Raw genomic sequence first — 18,878 nt, forward strand, 5'->3', positions numbered from 1 at the left:
TATTAAAAAATTCTCAGAATAATTTTTAATATCTTGCATGCCTACAATGAATGGATACAAACTCATCAATTTTAATGACTAATCATCTGTATTTGCATTACAATCACTTAAGAAAAAAAAGTAAAACATTTATGTAAAATTAAGCAGTGTCAATGAGACTGAGAAAGAATTCAAAGAAAAAGAACATCTTTCTATTGTTTCTCCCTCTAAAAATTTGCATAAAAATCCCGCAAATCTTTTCTTGGAAAAAATGGCAAAGAATGCATTGATGCTTCGACTCGATTTACAGAATCGAGTCGAAGAGGTTAATTTTCTTTTTTTCTGGTTATCAAGACAATTGATTCATAATCAGAGTGACACATCAAGCAAAATAAGACACAAATTGAGCCACATAAATTAAATCCCACATCAATTTCTGGCCATTTGACAAAAGGCGCAATTAATTAATTACCCGAAACCGCTGTAGATCGGACACCAACACGTAATTTATCATAAAAAACATACTCGTGGTGGGGATATGATTGTGTAGCAAGTGCAGCTGTGCTGGGAAGTTTGCAAGTGCAATTGACTGGAAAAGTGACCAGTATTTGCATCGGCATGTAGAAAATGAGCCAATCGAGTGCATAATTAGCAGATAAGTTTTGCTTGTATGTGTTCTATTATGTCAAAAAAGGTTAAATTACGAACTCCCTGAGAGGCATTTTAACAGCTTCCCGGTATCCCTTCGGCTCTCAGGGCATTCCTCCTGGGGGAGTCAGGCATTTCGGCCGACATTTTGCACACTTTCTCCTGCAATTGAACTGGGGGGATGTCTCGTGATTGAATTGAATTAGATTCAATTGAACAGGGAACAGGGGACTGTACTAGTCACAGAGACTTTTCTGTGGCCTTGCAGAAAGTCACACAGTTGTATTATTATTTGCGATTTTCAGCTGAATGTGCGAGAAATTAGTAGACATAAGAAAAAAAGTGTATTCATGCGGGAAACACTTGCCAATCGATTTCCCGGAATTTTCTCTGACTTATCCCGCAGAGTTCGGCGTTTTTAGCTCATTATTCCACAAACACCGACAAAATCAATACAAACGTAGTAGTCCGGGAAGGAAAAGTCGCCGCTTGCTTAGAACGAACTTTTCTTTTGCGCCCCTTTCGATTCTTATTTCTTTTTTGCAGACGTTCTGCCTACTTTTTAGCCCATCGGGAGCTATCTAATCTAATGTGCAATTGATTAGAAAACTTTCCTAGAATATACTTATTGATATCTTTACTATTTTGCCGACATATTTATGCCATTTCCGAGACATTTTTCGATGCTTTGTGAGACACAGAGGAAATGTACTTAACACTCACCCACTCCGTATTTATTGTTAGTTGGCACCCACATTTTATCCACAAGATATCCAATTCTTCCTCACTAATTGGTATTCAGTAGACCATCCTGTGTCTTGTCACAAAGTTCACGTAGGAATTATCTGCACAGTGTTGTTGGAAATCAATGAAAAAACACTTTTAGTTTAATGAATGAAACACAAGTTCTTCATCAACAAAACACCTCTCTTACAAACCACACGCCATGACAGATCGAGTACTACTACTACAAGGCGGCTCTCTCAGTCCAAGAGAGAGCTCTTAAACTGCTGTGTTGGTATCTCTATCTCCCTCTCGCTCACTACAAAACCACACAACTATCTTACTCACCGTCACTCTCTCTTGAGATAAATGCTCTCTCACAACTACAAATAAAAACACTCCCGCTCTCTTCTCTCATTGCTCTTGATTATCTCCCTCTCTTCATCTCTTTTCCAAGGAGTAACTGCTGAGATTAAGAAGAAAATTGGCCTGAATTTCACATGGAACTTCCGGTTTCGCCACCACACAAGATGCAAGCACCCCCCAAATCTATCCAGCATTCATCACAGTAAACTGTTCGACAACCTTCAGTTGGGCAATCCACAAATTCTCCCTGGATCTCCTGATAAAATGCCCCCAAAGAGTCATATTTCAATTTTCCGGGCTTTTTCTCTTTCTCCTGGCACACTCGACACCGGCGAGATGCTGGAAAAATTCTCCTAAACACGCCAACAATTTCCTGTGAAAGAGAATCCCTTTGAAAATACACTTCGATCAATGATCGTCGCTTCGATCAGCAGTTGTCGTAACATCATTCTCAAGATTTTGAAATAAATCATGTTAGAGGGAAGTGGGGCACCTTTGAATTTGGGGCAAATTCAAATGTTTTTTCTCCCATTTTTAAAATTAAACTGAATTTAACCAGACTAACGGCGTTATCACACTTGCACATTAAAATTTTAATGTGATTCACATTAATTGTCGCTTGTGAGCGTCCAAATATGTTATTTGTGTCTTTGAGTCACTTAATATTTGGGGTTTTTCTATTTATTGATAAAGAAGTGGACTTGGCCTACAAAAATAAGTTTAAATTTACCTAAAGCATAAATATTTTTCACATTAAAAAATTAAAGAGAAAATCGCATTAATTTTTCGCAATATTGCTATAAATCAATTTAAATCAAATTTTGCGGGCCAAGTCTACCTTTTTATCAACAAATAGATCAAATTTTGAATATAAAATGATTCAAACACACAAATTGCACGTTTGGACTCTGACCAGCGACAATTAATGTGAATCATATTAAAATTTTAATGTGCAAGTGTGATAACACAGTAAAATACATTAGGGCTCAATTATTACAATTAAAAATAGGAGAAAAAGGCTAAATTTTAAAGCTGCCACAATTCAAAGGTTCTTCACTTTTCCCTATATGTACTTATTTGAAATATATAAAATTTTGTTTATTAAACGTGCACTTTGAGAAAAGAAAATTTTATAATCAAAAAAATAAATAAAAAATTATCGTGAGAGTAAAATTATTAATAAATTAACAAAAAGTATCAAGATAGGGGGAAGTGGGGCACCATTGTATGTGGGTAAGCTTTGAAATTGGGATTTTTCTCCTATGTTTAAGTGGAACTGAGACATATCATAAAGCTCATGAAGTATAATTGAGCTTCTCAATCTGTTTATGCAGCTAAGTTATAAGGGAAGTGTACCACGGATCGGAATGTTACGAGACGTGCTCCATAGTTAGTTGAATATATGAGTTCCAAAACACTATTTGGTATTTTTTTTACATGCCAATTGATATATTATTGATCCATTTAATCATTTCCGTGTATAGACACTTTTGCTAATTACGGAAATTAATAATATAAGGTAAAGTACCCTTACTCGACCGGGTTCCTCTATTCGACCAGTGGGTCAATTTTTGAATATTTGATGGTGAATTTCATCAATTTCTATGAATTTGTCACTGATTCGTATTATTTAAAGAATAATTGACCTATTAATGTTAGATCATACACAAAATATTATAGCAAATATAATTAAATTGAATAAATAAATCTACCGGTCGTATAGAGGAACCGGTCGAATAAAGGGTACTTTACCTTATAGGTGTAATTGTAAGGATGCAATGTGTTTCGCGGATCGGAAGGGACTTAATCAGGTGTTCCACGGATCGGAAGGGGTGAGCCACGGATCGACAGACGTTTTTGATGAGGATTCTTTTGCTTTCTTGGCATTTAAATCACTCTACAAGGCTTCATTAAAGCTTTTTGTCATCCTTATATTGTGCACTGTGTATTCACATGATACAACTTCTAAAATTGTTAAATTTAATGAAATTTTCACTGGTAAATTGTTCTTGTTGGTAAAAAAATGTGTCGATTCGAGGAACAGATGAAAGAAAACGTACTTGTTCGCAAAAAATAATTTATTTTCATATTATTTGCCGAAATAATTGAAAAAGTGTATTGATAGTGAAATTAGAGTCCCTGCATATTCATTTTTTAATTAAAACAGATTTGTAAATCATTTTAATCAAACCTAATTCCTCATATTCTTGCAGACAAATTCTCGCGTGAAATATTAAGAAAGTGATGAAATGCGGATTTTTTGCTAAGACTCTGATACAGTGATTCAATAAATTAGGTAAATAATAGTAATTTTGTTTGAAACTCGTCGAGAAAATTGGTTCTGTAGATTAAATATGAACTAACGTGATGCATCTTGCTAAAGAAAATTACTAAAATACAGTGAATAATTTTCAAAAGTACATTTTATTTTGGGGTGCCGATACGCGGGACAACCTTCTGATCCGAGGAACACTGACGATCGCTGGTACATTTACCTTATTCATGATAAGCCTCAATTTTATTTAAAAATAAGTTAAAGATCCCAATTTCAAAGTTTCCCCACATTCAAAGGTGCCCCATTTCCCCCTATATCAAAAGTCCCCTTAAAATAAAACTTTGAAAAAACAATTTTTGCGGTAGTAATGATTAATATACTCAATATAGAGGAGACTGGGGGCAAAATTTGTCAAAACAAAAATTTCAATATTCACTTATATTCGGGTTTTCAAGGTAAAAGGTTAAAAAGACACTAGAGAGCGCATTATCAAGCGAATAGGGTCATATTTGGGCTCGTTGGAAAGGTTTTGGAATTTTCTATAAAACTGAACCGGTTTTGAATCGGTAATCAACCGGTTCATAACCGATAAATAATTTTCATACGAAATTCAATTAAATTACTCCTGAGGTGTTTTTTGGGAAATATTTTGAGTGATTTATAAGTTGTGAAGGTCATCATGAACCAGTTAATTATCGATAAGTAATTATTTTTGTTCGAATATAATTTTTATGAATCTTCAAACTATTTTATGGAATCTTTTGAGTGATTTATGATTATGAATCGATTTAAATCGGGTGAGTACCGGTAAACGGTAAATTATGCGAAAGTACTTTTGAGGTGTAGCATCCAGTTCAAGCAATTCGCAAAGCCTGGGACGCTTTGCCACCCATTTTCTTCAAAATTCAATTTTTAAATCAGTCAAGTTTTCTTAAAAGCGGAAAGTATCTATTTTATGTAAATTTTGCACAATGTTTCTAGATAAGTAGTAGCATTTAAACTATTTGGACAGAGAATTTTTATATCCTTTGGGCGCTATTTTTTTTACAACATGAAAGTGATGTAAAATACAACGAAAATTGTACTTTATAGCTTAAATTTATCCCAAAAATACAAATTTTCATTTTATTTTATTTTAAAAATCCGTCGTAAAAATATGGAGTTTAACTCACTTTCTAACGAAAAATATTTGTTTTTTTTACTTTTGATGAGTAGGGGAGACTGGGGCAAAACTTGTCAAACCGCATATTTAATTCTTTCACGAGCTCTGAGAAAACTTAAACGTTTTATAAAGAGAATATTCTTATAGGAAATTTACTGCTCTACAACATTGCAGAAGACTATTTCCCTCTATCTCGAAAGAAATGTGATTTTCGAATCATTTTCTAAAAGTCGATTTTGTGGAGATTCTCAAAATTGTTGGGGCTTTTGTCAGTCTTCGGATAATTTGTGACGTTTTACTCTCGCAAACGTTAAAGATATCAAATAGACATATTTTTATAGGAAATTTATTTCTCTACAACTTTGTCGAAGATAATTTTTCTCTATCTTAACGAGAAATGTGCTTAAATTGAGCTAATCAGTATTGATATTTTCTGTAAGCCAAATATTCCATAAATAGGGCTCAAAATTTCATTATTTTTTTATTTTACATTTACATAATCCTTCCTCGAATTCCTTGAAACTTTGAAAGTTTAAGAAGGTTCATGAAGGCTACCTATAATAAAAATTTCAAGCCTCAGTCTCTTTTAATAGAAAATAGTGAATATTGAAATTTTCGTTTTGACAAATTTTTCCAGGGGGGGCTACTTTTTCAATTTTTGATTCACTTTTGTTCCATTCAGGATCAGGGTTCATCTTGAGCATTAATAAAGTATTGAGAATTTCGTCACATGAAAAGTTGTCAATATGAGCTTATGATAAATGCTGATCGAAGCGACGAATGCCTAATGGAAGAGTGAAATCTTTTTATTGTCGATATGGAGTAGAAAAAGTTTTTTCTCCTCCATTTCAATCTTTTAACAACCTCTTGTTAATAAATTTAAAAATTGTATACAATTGGGTTTTCCATAAGATTTACAAAAATATTGCAAAAGATCCTACCTTGAAAGGAATGTCCAAAGATCCCTCGTCATTTTGCATAATTTCCTCCTCCAGAATCCGCTTCATATGCTGAAAACGATCCCTACGACCCAGAAGAATCTTACTGTAGAGAAAGTTGCTCCTCTCCTCCTGCCTCACAGGATACAAGAAAACACAGATGAGCAACAGAAGACGATGAGTGTAAGATTCATTGTAGATCATAATGAGTATCACCAGGAAAAGTCCATAAGTCTGCAAGTACCATATTGTGAATAATTTTGATGGATTAGGAAGGCATTCCTTGTTATCCTCGAATATTTCAACAGTTTGATTGACACTAAATCCGGAAATAATATTGCCAATAACTGATGCCATCATTCCTTCTCCTGAAACCTCAATCTGCACCTCGATTTCACTATTTTGCGTAAAATCTACCTCACCATGAGCAGCCACAACTTCCAAGGCAACCACAAGAATCCAATCCAAAAGGATGAATACCGATACAGCAATTAGTTCAAGGAAAAATTTTAGAAGATGATAAATAAGATTCCTGTAATCATTTTGAATCCGACGCTTCTCAAAAGGATCCACTAGATAAACTCGTTCGAACTTTTTCAAAGGCAAGAGATTTCTTTGTCCTTTTTGAGCACGATTTTGATCAATTTCCCGAAAAGCAGTGGTAATGTAGATATTCTCAAAGTCCAGCTCCATAAGATAGGAATAAAGGTATAGAATTGATCCTGAAATTACCATTAATCCTTGCGAAAGAATTTCTAAAAATTTAATATATTACACTTACTTATCATGACTTTTATGTAAGTAAAAGCAAAAATGATATCCATCAATTTGAGCAAAAACACTAAGACCGTTTTCTTATCTTCCAATATATTTGCAAGATCGGTTTTGTATTCATCTACATTCCTAAAATGAATGTAATAAGATGGCAAATGATTTATGTGGAAAAAACATCATATTTTACATTACAAAGTTTATAAAACCTGCAAAAGAAGCTCCGCCCTAAAATAATTTTAAATAACTCCCCCCTAAGTAAAATGACTAAGTAAAGTTTCAATTCTTTTATTATTTAGATTTATAATAAAATACTACGTATAACATTCACGTCAAAAAACTACTTTTTATCATTTTAATTTGGTTCAGAAAAATAAACCACGCTCCGGAGTAATTTATAGTATTTCTGAAATATTTGGACAATACAAAAATCTAATAAATATAGGGGAAACTGGGGTACCACTAAACACTTTTGAAAGATGCGATTTTGACTGAATTTCCTAAGAAAACTGTGAATTTTACAAAAATGTTGCTTACCCCATGTTATAGTCTTAGGTATAGGCTGCATATTAATGTATACAAGGATTATGTGAAGCACTTCAATTTTCTGTAAAAAGGAAAATTGTATCACCATGCATTTTTCGCTTTTTTCCAACCACCCGGGGTACCAATAAACACTTTCTGGGGCACCAAAAAACACCTGTTTTTCTCACCCATTGAAGTTATTTTGGACATTCACCACAACTCTTAATTATAAAGAAGGTATTGAAAATGTAAATAATTCTTAAAAAAGCACTGCAAAATTTAGAATCAGTGTCCAAAATAGCAAAAAAACTAAAGCACTGCACACCGAACATATTTTTCAATGGATTTTTCATCATTTTGACAACATTCGACTTCTGACTGGAAAGCAGCGCCAGTAAAATCGTGGCAAACATTTTACCTAAAGTTCAAATTTTGCGCGTTCTTCTGATTATTTGTAATAAAATCGAGAAATCATTCGTCAATCCTTGATTAAAATCATTTAAGAATCATTAAGAATCATTTAATGCAAAATTGAGTTCTTGAAACTATATTTCTCCTGAGTCTTGAATGAAAATCCCATGAATGGGTATAAATTTCTGAAATCGAACAAAGAGGGAGATGAAGAGTAAGAAAGATAAGAGGAAAAATTTTGCTATTCAAGCTACGCTCGCGACATCTTCAATTGTGAGAAATTTGCCTGTTTGTTGGTGCCCCAAACTCTGTTTTGTGATGGATTTTATATTCTTTTAAAAAAATGTGAGCTTTAATTTCTTTAGTAGATACATAAATATTATCCTAAAACATGTAGGAAAGTACTGGTGTAGTGAAATTTGATGTAACTTATTTCAGTTTTATTTTCCAGGTAGATATATAAATGACTAAAATTATCAAAATCTCACAATTTTGCGAAAAAGTATTCTTATTTCTAAACTACTTGAACTATGTGGATCATTCTTTCTCTGGACAAGCGTCCCTATAGTATCTATGATTTCATGTAAGTCTCATTCTCTGAAATCTTATACCTATTTAAAAAATCGCAGTGTTTGGTGGTACCCCTGTTTGGTGGTGCCCCAGTTTCCCCTATATTTTCGATCAATAAATTTGCATTTTGTTGAATAATACCGGCTGTCCTGCACACTTTTTAGATTAGGAAAATTTCATGAAGTCAAAATTCACATCCCTATCTTGCATATCATACATTTCTTCTTCTTTTCAACATCACAAATTCAATTTAGATTTGACTGCAATTATATGATAGACATGCAAAACGTTGAGAAAAAAGAGGTGTGAATTTCGATTTCGTGAAATTTTCCTAATTTAAAAACTGTTCTGATCCATAAAAAAAAGTACATAAATAAATTTTGATCAGTAAATAACACATAATGAATTAAAAAACTCTTCACTGTTGAAATTGTATTCTTAACTGACTTTTAAATTTTTCTTTGCCTAAAATATTTAACTATTTTCAACCAATAAAAGTTTACAATTTCCTTTTTTATGGCTCTGGCACACCTTTTACAACGGTATTATTTCATGAAATCAAAATTGATGTCCCTTTCTTTCTGAACAAAAACTTGCATAAGTGTATACCATTCTTTCAATCACAAAATTGGATTGAACTAAATTTAATTTGGTGTGATTTTCAAAAGAAGAAGAAGAGTGCAAAAGAGTAGGACAGACATATGCAAAGCTTTTAAGAAAGATAGGAATGTGAATTTAGATGTTAGGTGTGCCGCGGAGCCATTATTACTTCATTTGCAAATTTATCTTTTTATGCTACACTGACGTATACTTTTTTGGCTAACCAAATGTCATGAAATCAAAATTAATATCCCTTTCTGTTTCAAACATATTTCATATATCTTTCCTACTCTTTCACACTCTTATTCCACTTCTTATGAGAATCACAACAAAGTCATTTTAGATTTCAGCGCGAAAGGGAGATATTGACATGTGCTTTACGTGAGAGAAAGAGAAAGACAGAAATTTTGCTTTCACAAATTTTCTTGATCCAAAAGGTGTGCCAAAGGCATTATTAACCTTAATAAAATTTTAATTGAATATTATATCCTTTAAAAAAAACTGTTTATGATGTGACGTATGTAGAGGAAAGTGCGCTACCTTCGGACGATTCAAGCTTAGGACACGTCATTTTTTTCTATGTTCTTAATGAATTTGACAAATGGCTCTTTTCAGGAAGTTAGGGCATTCGACTATCTATTAAAATATAGTGGGAGAAATTAGTTAAAAATATATTGAAAAAAATATTAGTTCGAAACTTGAGTCATTCGAAGGTAGCGAGCTTTATCCTATCGTCGTTTGCGACAAATGTTAATGCAAAACAAATGCAGATACGACAACAACCGATGAAACCGACGATATGTTGCCACGCCCCCTGGTTTATAACTTTTCTACTCAGGGCCCTTAATTTTTTTTATTCACTGTTCCTAGGGGTTTTTTATGTGTTCTGTTTAAAGACGAGATGCTTATAAAACAAATTCACCTTTTTTATTCACCTTTTTTCATTCTGAATTTTAATGTTATGCAAAGAGGGCGTGGTCTATTTTTCTTCAATGTCTCTAGAATTTCAATTTCGCAACTTAAAATCCCGATTTAAATAATTGATAATGCTTTTTTTGATTTGATCGTAAGATATATTGTTTTATTGACTCATTGAATATTCTACGACTTCAAATACAGTGAGTGTCAATAATTTGTTGCCTAATGCATGTTTGAGAAAACAAGTGAAAAAAATGATAGAAAAAAATACTTTTTTTTAAATTTTTCTTTTTGCAGATGAGTTCCCTGTAATCCGTAGATATTATTTATATTTTTCAAAAAAAATTATTTAATTTCATAAATAAAAATAAATTAATTAATTTGGCAATTAAGCGACGCCGATTCATTCCAACAGTATCTCTGGACGATATCCCACCTTTCAACTTTTTGTAATTTGCCATTTTTAACCTAAATTAGAAATTATCAAAAAAACAGATTATTTTTGTCATTTATCATCATTTTTATATTCATATATTTACCATTGACAACTTTAAAAATGTACAAACCCACCATTTGCCTTTCAAATGGCATAAATTCAAAATGTAACCGGTTTACATTAAGTTGGTTGCACGTTTTCACCATTTTGAATTAGTTTTTTTAATGAGGCAACAAACTTTTGACTTTTCAAAAATGACCAACTTTTGGAAAGCAATTATTTTTGATATGAAATAAAATTAATTTTTTTCTTGAAAATTATAAATAATATCTACGGATTACAGGGAACTCATCTGCAAAAAGAAAAATTTTAAAAAGTATTTTTTTAATCATTTTTTTCACTTGATTTCTCAAACACGCATTAGGCAACAAACTATTGATACCCACTGTATCTTAAATGTAAAGGGGTGTGACTATAAAAATATTTTGGGCGTGGCTTACGTTATTAAAGAGGTTACTCTTTGAAGTGATTATTACCTGATTTCTTCAATAATATTCGATTCATTGAAACTGTAATCAATTGAAACACCCTCAATTTCTTTAGAAAATTCTTCCCTCTCTGACAAAAGATCGAGATAGTTCTTTCCAAATGAGTCATCTAGGACATTTTTTGGTGTGCAGAGTTCCTTGGTTTTATTATCAATCTAAAGATGACAAAAATCAGAAGAGAATTTACCAAGGAGTGAGTTAACTTACTTTAGAAAGACAAATTGACTCTATGTCCATCATCCAGCAAAACTGATTCTCCAGGAAACCGGGCAATTTTTCTCTACATTGCTCATGGATTCCGGAAAATGTATCTGCACAGGCATCTCTTCCCTTCTCCAACTGTTCCAAGCATCTTTGACTGAGCTTCTTGGAATAATTCTCAGATATGCTTTTAGCATCTCTAGGGCTTGATTCCGAGGATTCTGAGGTATTTCTTATTACCGAACTTTCAGTATCATCATCCAATTCAATTTCCTGAACAAGAGGATCTACAACTTGATTGACTATATCAAAAGCCTCTGTAACTTGGGATATATTGCGGAGGTCTTCAATGGCAGCCCGGAAAGGTAGGATCATGAGATCAATATGAGTTTTAGTTAAATTGTAGGCTAAAACTGAGGAACATACAAAGACTCTATTGATCTCGAGAGCGTTCTTTGAGAGATTCGTCAGCGGACCTGTAAAAAATCAATTTCTAATCCTTTTCCCGGAGTGAAAGTCTAGAAAACCTAACCTGTGATTATTAACGTGAACAAAATTGTTTTAATTGCACTTCTTCCTGCTTTCCCGAAGAATTGAAGGGAAACTAACATGAAAATACATCTAATACTCTTGATGGAAAGCGATAGTCCACCTGATAAAAGGAACTTTAGATTTCTTTCAGGATTAAACCTATATAATATAACTTACAGAATAAAATGACCAGGATCAGAAGAATCCACAGGGAGGATGTAATTTCACTAAAAATCTTGTAAAAAATCAAATACCAGAAAATCAACGCGGTAAAGAGTCCAATAGATAGTCTTCCAATGAAGAATATTGCCCATTTCTGGACACGAGGACGATCCTCGTTAGTCAGGAAGCCAAATTTTTTCACCAGGAAAACAATTACCGAAATGAAACAGATCATGTTCCGAGGATCCTTTGATTTATTAACAATTTTTTATTTGATTTTTTTCTACAAAGCCTACTTAATTCATGTTGAAATCTGTGTCGAAGCTGTAATCATTGTCATCGGATTCCTCTTTCTTAGTCCCAAAACTGAAGTTATCCAGAACATCAGCCACATTGTCAATCCTCTTCGTGGATTTGGCTTGACGCTTCTTTTCCTTCTTCAGACGATTCTTCATATCCTTATTCAGAGTCTGATTCCCAGCAATTGCAGCCTCTCCTGTAGGCTGCTTCACGGGCTCAGGCTCTCCCCTTCTCACCCTCTTGGCCACACTTGGTCCAGCCTCCTTCATCTCAATAGCATCATCTTCTATTATATGCGTCCTGGCTGCAATGAGACTCTTAAGACCATCATCATCATCATCATCCTCGACTTCCTGCATCTTCAGGGGACCTGTTGAAGTAATTTCCATCACTTCCTCCTTCTTCACTTCACCAAAACTCTCTAGAATCTCCGTTTCCATCTGCTCAAAATTCTCCACATCGAATTCTCTGGCTTCTGCACTCACAATCTCAGCACTAACATGGCAATCAGTGTCCATGGTCTCAGGAGGATGAGTGCAGTAGCGAATCTTCCCCGTATTCCAATCATCCAAGACACTCCTAGCTGCAGCCAGAATATCCAACCTACCGCCTTTCTTTATTTTGCCTTGGAAAAGAACAATTTACAAAAGGAATTTGCTGAATATTTTAAATTTATTCTTAAATTAGCGACTGTTTGTAAATTAGAAATTTTGTAATGAACAATACCAATTATCTCGGACATCACACCATTTACCCTTACCCGAGACACTTTCTACTGTTCCAAAATAGCCTACAAAGCTTCACATAATAAGTATAACTAAACATTATTTTGCTTTTTTGACTTTATTGGAATTGATTTATTCCAAAAATGGTAGAGGAAGGCTTTCAAGGTACGCACACACTCTGGCTTCGAACTCTTTATTTTTTTCCCATATTCCTGTAATGAATCTGACCTATTTTTTAGCTCAGACTCTTCACAATCTCATTTCATAAACCGTGTGTCTTAAGACTAGCTATTAAAATTGCCACAGATAGGTCAGATTAATAAAAATGTTGCCAGGTAATTTTTAAATATTCGAAAATTAAAAAATCATTACAGCTATTTACGAAATAAACCAAAAAACAACGAGGATGCAAGGGATTTAGGAGAAAAGAAAAAAGCCAATAGATAAAATCCATTTATGGAGAGGTCATCGAAGAATGAGTGTCGATATCTCATACCATTTAGTCCCTTGAAAGAAAAAAAACTATAGGGGAAACATTTGCACCTTCGTATTATTGCAGCTCGATAAAATTATTTTTTTTATTATTTTACTAAATGAATCTAATCGATGGCCATAAGTTATTGTAATAGCTTGCCCATATCACATTTCTTGAAAAAAAAATGGGAGCCTAGGCCTCTTTCTTCAGGTTCAAGAAGGGAAAATAAAAAATTAGCCTGAAACTATAATTCTGATGTGTAATATTTTATGTACTTTTTTCATATTTCAAATAACTTTTCGGATAAAACAACTGTTACAATAGAGAATTTATCAGAGTTAATATTTACGTAAAAGCCTTTTGCTCGAAGGGGGCTGTTTTTGTGTTTTTATGGAAAGTTCATAAACACTACTATCTTGGCAGCTCGGGAAAATCAAACTTTTGCAGTTTTGGAAAAGTGTCAATCAAAACTATTGACCACGGGCTTTGGGAATATCACACTGTGCAAGCCGATGGATTTCTTAGAATTACTTCAGAAAACTTAGGAAGATAAACGATAAAAAGACACGGATTGACCTTACTGCTTTTCACTCCTTTACTTTCCTTACTTAGGAAGATATTAAACATTCTGCACGAAAAATGCAAAGAAAAACACGATTTTATTTATCGGTATTACTTTTATTGTTAATTTTCAGTCAGTGAAAAGTGTCCTCAAAGGGGTGAAACGCATGATACCTCATTGAAATAGTTACGAGTAGATGAATGTTTCATCTAAATACTGATATGAAAATTTTTGTATCCAAATTTAATTCTATAACGCTCTGGCAATGCCATATGACAAATTGGGTTCGAATATTAGAAGAGCTTTTTCGAAAATGCGATTCTGTAGCCGTGACATTGCCATTTCAGCTCACGTGGAATTCTCAGAAGTCACATATTTGAGATTTCTGGCAATTCAAATGACAACGAATTTTGTTAAACAAATCAACCAAGACGTATGGTATTTTCATAAAATTATCAAGTAAAGGGATTTCATTAAAAATTCAATGAATTGCATTTTCGAACTCATATAATATGACAAAAAAAGCTCGATTAGCTCGATTAGCATTATCAGCATTCGAACTCACGCGCGACAATGCTACGAAAATTACAGAATTCCCCTACAGGTGTGTATTTACGAGGAAAATAGGGCGTATGTAGGTGGATAAATTTTGTACAAAGCTCAGCAAACCGGGAAAACTTTGTAAAAATTGCCACTAAATTTTAATTTTCCTCTAGAGGAAAATCCAAGGATTTCCAGAAATTTTGTGAACATAATAAGATATTTTTCGGTAAAAAATTTTAAAAATTGGATATCGTTTTCCGTACGAAGCTGCAAAGGTTTCCCTAACCGTTTGCCGGTTCTCAATCGATTTGAACCGGTTTATAAATTTAACTAGAAAAATCTGGGAAATCTCAGGAAAAATAAAGAGATAGGAATACAGTTTGTTCTAGGAAAATATTCCTAGAGTGCTCCTCTACAAGTCATTCCTTGACTTATAGAGAATTGACTTGAGAAATGGGCAGTTTTATAAAATATTTCTACCCATTTCTTGAAGATTTAAATATATAACTATTTTTCTTAAATATATAACTTCTAACAATGCCACGTGAGCTGAAATGGCAATGTCACGGTCACGGCTACAACATGACATTTTCGAAAATACATTCATGAGATTCGAACACAATTTGTCATATGGCATTCGCAGAGTGTTACAGAATTCCCCTGCTGTACAAATTTATGCAAATCGCATTTTTAGTTTTTTTTTAAAGGTTTAAGAATCAAAATTCAAACTCTGGGAGGAAATCAAATATTGCAACTGTCAAAAAATTAATAAACTCCAAGCGATAAATCGACTGTGTACTCTTACTTTACTACCGATTAAAAAAAAAACTATTCCGAAATAAAAAAATCCTCAAGAAAAGCACATTTTAGAATATTTTAGCATGAGCAACAAACATATGGACACAGACAAATAAAAAAATAAGTCTGAGAAAGGTATATCATTTGCGGGTACAACACCGATTCACTACTGATTAACCCATTCCTTACCATGGTATTATACATCATACGCAAATTGAGTGATTTTAGATTATTTATTCCTGGGCAATTTTAATCCGAATTGCTGTCGGGAATGGATTTTTAGTAACTTTAATTCTTCAACTACTTGGAAAAAATAGTCCGACAGAGATGAAAATACATTTTGTCACGCCCCTGGCAAGTTTTCCGAAATTTGAAGCCACTTTCTCATACTTCGATTTAAATTTATATGGGAATTTTTTTGCACTCGCGATCATTACACTAAATAACAAAAAAGTGAGAAGTTTTTCCATATTATAAGATCCCTTTCCGTATGGATGGATAAATATACTAAATTTTTGTTTAAATAATTTTTTTCCTCGGAGCACTGTGAGCTGAGTCCGAGATCAATTTAGGAATTGGCTTCAAATAACTCCATATAAAGAAATTAACTTGCCACATGCTTGCATTTTGTTATTGTTTTCTTATTTCGCGGAAGGTCATGCAAAATTTTTGCTCAAAATGGCGAACGGAAAATTCGATATCCCGCGTCGAATTTGTTAAAATTGGGCTCTTTCCTCTTTTCTGATTTGAATTTCAGTTGCCAACTTGTTTTCTTGGATAGTTACTCTATCTAAAGCAATAGAGTTTGTGATGAATTAATGAAAAGAATTTAAATTCAGTTACCGTTAAGACGTGTGTTTGACAGGGCTCCCCGCGCTCCCATAATAATAAATAATAGGTCCCATAATAGGTTAAAAAAAAATTTCTTTTCAAAAAATTCATCTATTAATCTGTACACTGAGAGAAATCCGAAAAAGTTAAAATAACATTCCGGAAATGTTAATTTTATCCTGCATTATTGATCCGAAATCGGTGTAAATATTATGCTTTTTAGGTGTATTAGGGGTTAAAGTTACCCTTTTTCATTTTAATTTTACCCTTCAAAGGTATAAAATTAACATTAAAAAATGTTGATATATTTTTACACCTAAAAAGTGTTAAAGTTACGAAGAAAAAAGTTAATCGCACTCTCTTTTTTCTGAGTGTAGGAAACTAATGCCAAAATATAAACATTCTATCTCAAGTATTTTTGATACATTGACTGAATGGGTTAAGTCCGATGCAGTCGGGTTGGAAATTATTAGACCTTCAAAAAAAATCAAAATATAAGCAAATCGGTTGAAAAATAGGCCTTCCGAAGTGGTTAAACTTCGATTTTCGAAAATTCAATATCGAAATGGTTTTCGTACATAGGTGTCTAAAGGCTAAATATTCGCCTTTACTGCCTCTAAACATATTCGAAAATGAAAAATCGTAGGAACCGTTTTCGAAATAAACCAAAAAAAACTTGCTTTTGTCCTAGATCTAGATAATATTGACTTAGAGAGGGGTCATCGAAGATTGGAAATCGATATCTATTACCATTTGGCTTCTAGCCGTGTCACAAGTTTTCGAACAAATTAAAAATAGTTTTGAAACATTTTTGAGAAGGATAAAAAAATTATGGGTACTATACCGACTCCAAAAATCCAAATTTAACCAAATCGGCTAAAAGACAGACCCTCCAAAGTGGTTAAACTTTGACCTTCGAAAATTCGATATCGAAATGTTTTTCGGTTATAGGTGTCTAAGGACGAAATAATCACTTTGGCCTTGACTGTCTCTAAAACATATTCGAAAATGAAAAAAAAATCTAGAAGCTGTTTTTTTTTTAAATAAACCATAAATAGGGGAAAGTGGCCTGCCTTTGAATGCTTCAATTTTTCTCTTATTTCCCAACGCTAAAATTCCATTTTGTTAATCGAAATTAATAGAAAATAGTTAATAGTATTAACTATTGTTGATAAAGTAGAATTTTTGCTTTGAGAAATAAGAGAAAAATTGAAATATTCAATGGCTGCCGCTTTCAAAGGTAGACCACTTTCCCCTATCATGGTTTTGCCCTAAATAAGATTGACTTAGGGAGGGGTCGTTGAAGACCGGAAATCGATATCTCTTACTGTTTTGCCTGTAGCTTTGTCACAAGTTGCAATAAAGTGGCCAGGTTTTTTCATTATTTTCTCATTTTGATGTATTAATTTTATTTTTGTGTAATTTTTTTTTTCTTTTCTTTATTCACAATTGTAAGAGGGATGACCCTATTATTGTGAATTAAATAAACTATTATTATTAACTATTATTATTAGTTATAGAATTTTGAAGGAAATATTTTACAAAAAACTTACCCATCCTTTTGGCCTTCTTAGCAAAGAACTCTTCAGGAGTATCAAAGAGTGTGATATCGTAGAGTTTGCAGAAGAACATTTTGCTGGCCCTCTGCAAAACAGCCGTTGCCACTCCGACCGGATCCTTGACATCGGTGATCTTCTGCGCATTCTTGAGGACATATCCGGCATCATTGTCACTGCCCTTGGAAAATACGATTCCAGGACAATCCAGCAAATTGATTTTGGAATCCAATTCAACTTCCTGCATTTGCTTCGTGATTCCCGGAGTTGATCCAACATTGCAGGCACGGCTTCTCTTCAGCGAATTGATCACTGAACTCTTTCCCACATTCGGAATTCCAACTACTCCCACACGAATGGACGTCTTGATGCCCTTATTCCGGCAATAATTTGCCAGCATGGACATCAAGAGTTCAGCTCCTACGCAAACTGATCCCTGGAGTGCTTTATCACTCTTGCTCTCGTTGAACTTTCGCCGTCCCAGCTTCTGAACTTGATCCTGTGTTGAAGCTTTAAAAGCTGTCGCTGGACCAAATTGTCTGAGGTACTTGAGCCAGTTCAGAAGATTGTCTCTGGGCACGAGATCTGCTTTGTTTAGAACTACCACGAGTTTCTTGCTTCCTGCTGCTCTAACAGCTTTTTCCACTTCTTCACATCTCGTGCCAAGAGGATCTCGAGCATCAACCACTTCGAGGATCACGTCAGCTGCTGCAATGACCTTCTTAAATTCCTTGTAATAGGCTTTCAGTGAATTCTCCTTGGATTTCTCCTCCTTGTAAACTTTTCCCTCTGTCGGGGTCTGCTTTGACGTCAGAGCTTCATGGACAGCTCCTCGGGATTCGGCACTAGCAACAAGAGACTCAAGTGTCTGATTTTCCACTCTCTTCCTCTTCAGCTCTTCCCGGCGCTTCTTCCTTTCCTCCTCTGCTTGCTGTCTGGCAATTTCTGCCTCTTTGAGAATTTGCTCCTTAAATGGACAGATATTGGGCACTTGGATCATCTTCTTCTTTGTCCCCTTGCCCTTCTTCCCAGCCTTGACGGCCTTCTTGGCTTCCTTACGCAGTTTCCGGTGATGCTCCCGGACTTTTCTCTGAATCTTGTACTTCAACTTTGCAGGCTGCCTTTTGGACTTTTTTGCTAGAAAAAACAGAAGTTTACTATCAGAAATGATTCTTTCCTCTCTGAAGAACATATTTAATTGATATTTACTTACTTTTAAGTGCTTTTAGAGCCATTTTTTGTGTATTTTCTGCAGCACAATTTACCAAAACAAAACACGTGCTTGCACGTCAACTGCAAATAACTAAAATTTCCCCTCCAACTT

General features: G+C 33.9%; 3 protein-coding genes across 4 annotated transcripts in view; all 3 read right to left on the reverse strand.

The window, feature by feature from the left end:
- LOC129798799 (dedicator of cytokinesis protein 3) overlaps positions 1–1,593 on the reverse strand; it is a 74,530-nt gene extending 72,937 nt beyond the window's left edge. The window contains exon 1 of one of the 2 annotated variants that reach the window (XM_055842147.1): positions 1,351–1,593. In XM_055842147.1, coding sequence (XP_055698122.1) covers positions 1,351–1,384 — 34 coding nt within the window. In that variant the 5' untranslated portion in view covers positions 1,385–1,593. The remainder of the gene's footprint in view (positions 1–1,350) is intronic. The other variant, XM_055842148.1, reaches the window with a different exon arrangement.
- A 253-nt stretch (positions 1,594–1,846) lies between these two features.
- On the reverse strand, positions 1,847–11,999 carry LOC129800888 (protein sneaky). The gene is made up of 7 exons (XM_055845966.1): positions 11,857–11,999; positions 11,604–11,761; positions 11,078–11,547; positions 10,859–11,025; positions 6,873–6,994; positions 6,095–6,813; positions 1,847–1,972 (listed from the first exon to the last, which is right to left on the reverse strand). Exons 1-7 carry the CDS (start codon positions 11,997–11,999, stop codon positions 1,847–1,849), a joined length of 1,905 nt encoding a protein of 634 aa, XP_055701941.1.
- A 1-nt stretch (position 12,000) lies between these two features.
- Positions 12,001–18,873, reverse strand: LOC129798806 (guanine nucleotide-binding protein-like 3 homolog). Its single transcript, XM_055842161.1, has 3 exons — positions 18,768–18,873; positions 17,552–18,691; positions 12,001–12,689 (listed from the first exon to the last, which is right to left on the reverse strand). Exons 1-3 carry the CDS (start codon positions 18,787–18,789, stop codon positions 12,061–12,063), a joined length of 1,791 nt encoding a protein of 596 aa, XP_055698136.1. The 5' UTR covers positions 18,790–18,873; the 3' UTR covers positions 12,001–12,060.
- Between the last annotated feature and the right edge of the window lie 5 nt (positions 18,874–18,878).

The sequence above is a fragment of the Phlebotomus papatasi genome, chromosome 1 (genome assembly GCF_024763615.1).
Source record: "Phlebotomus papatasi isolate M1 chromosome 1, Ppap_2.1, whole genome shotgun sequence".
NCBI lineage: Eukaryota > Metazoa > Arthropoda > Insecta > Diptera > Psychodidae > Phlebotomus > Phlebotomus papatasi.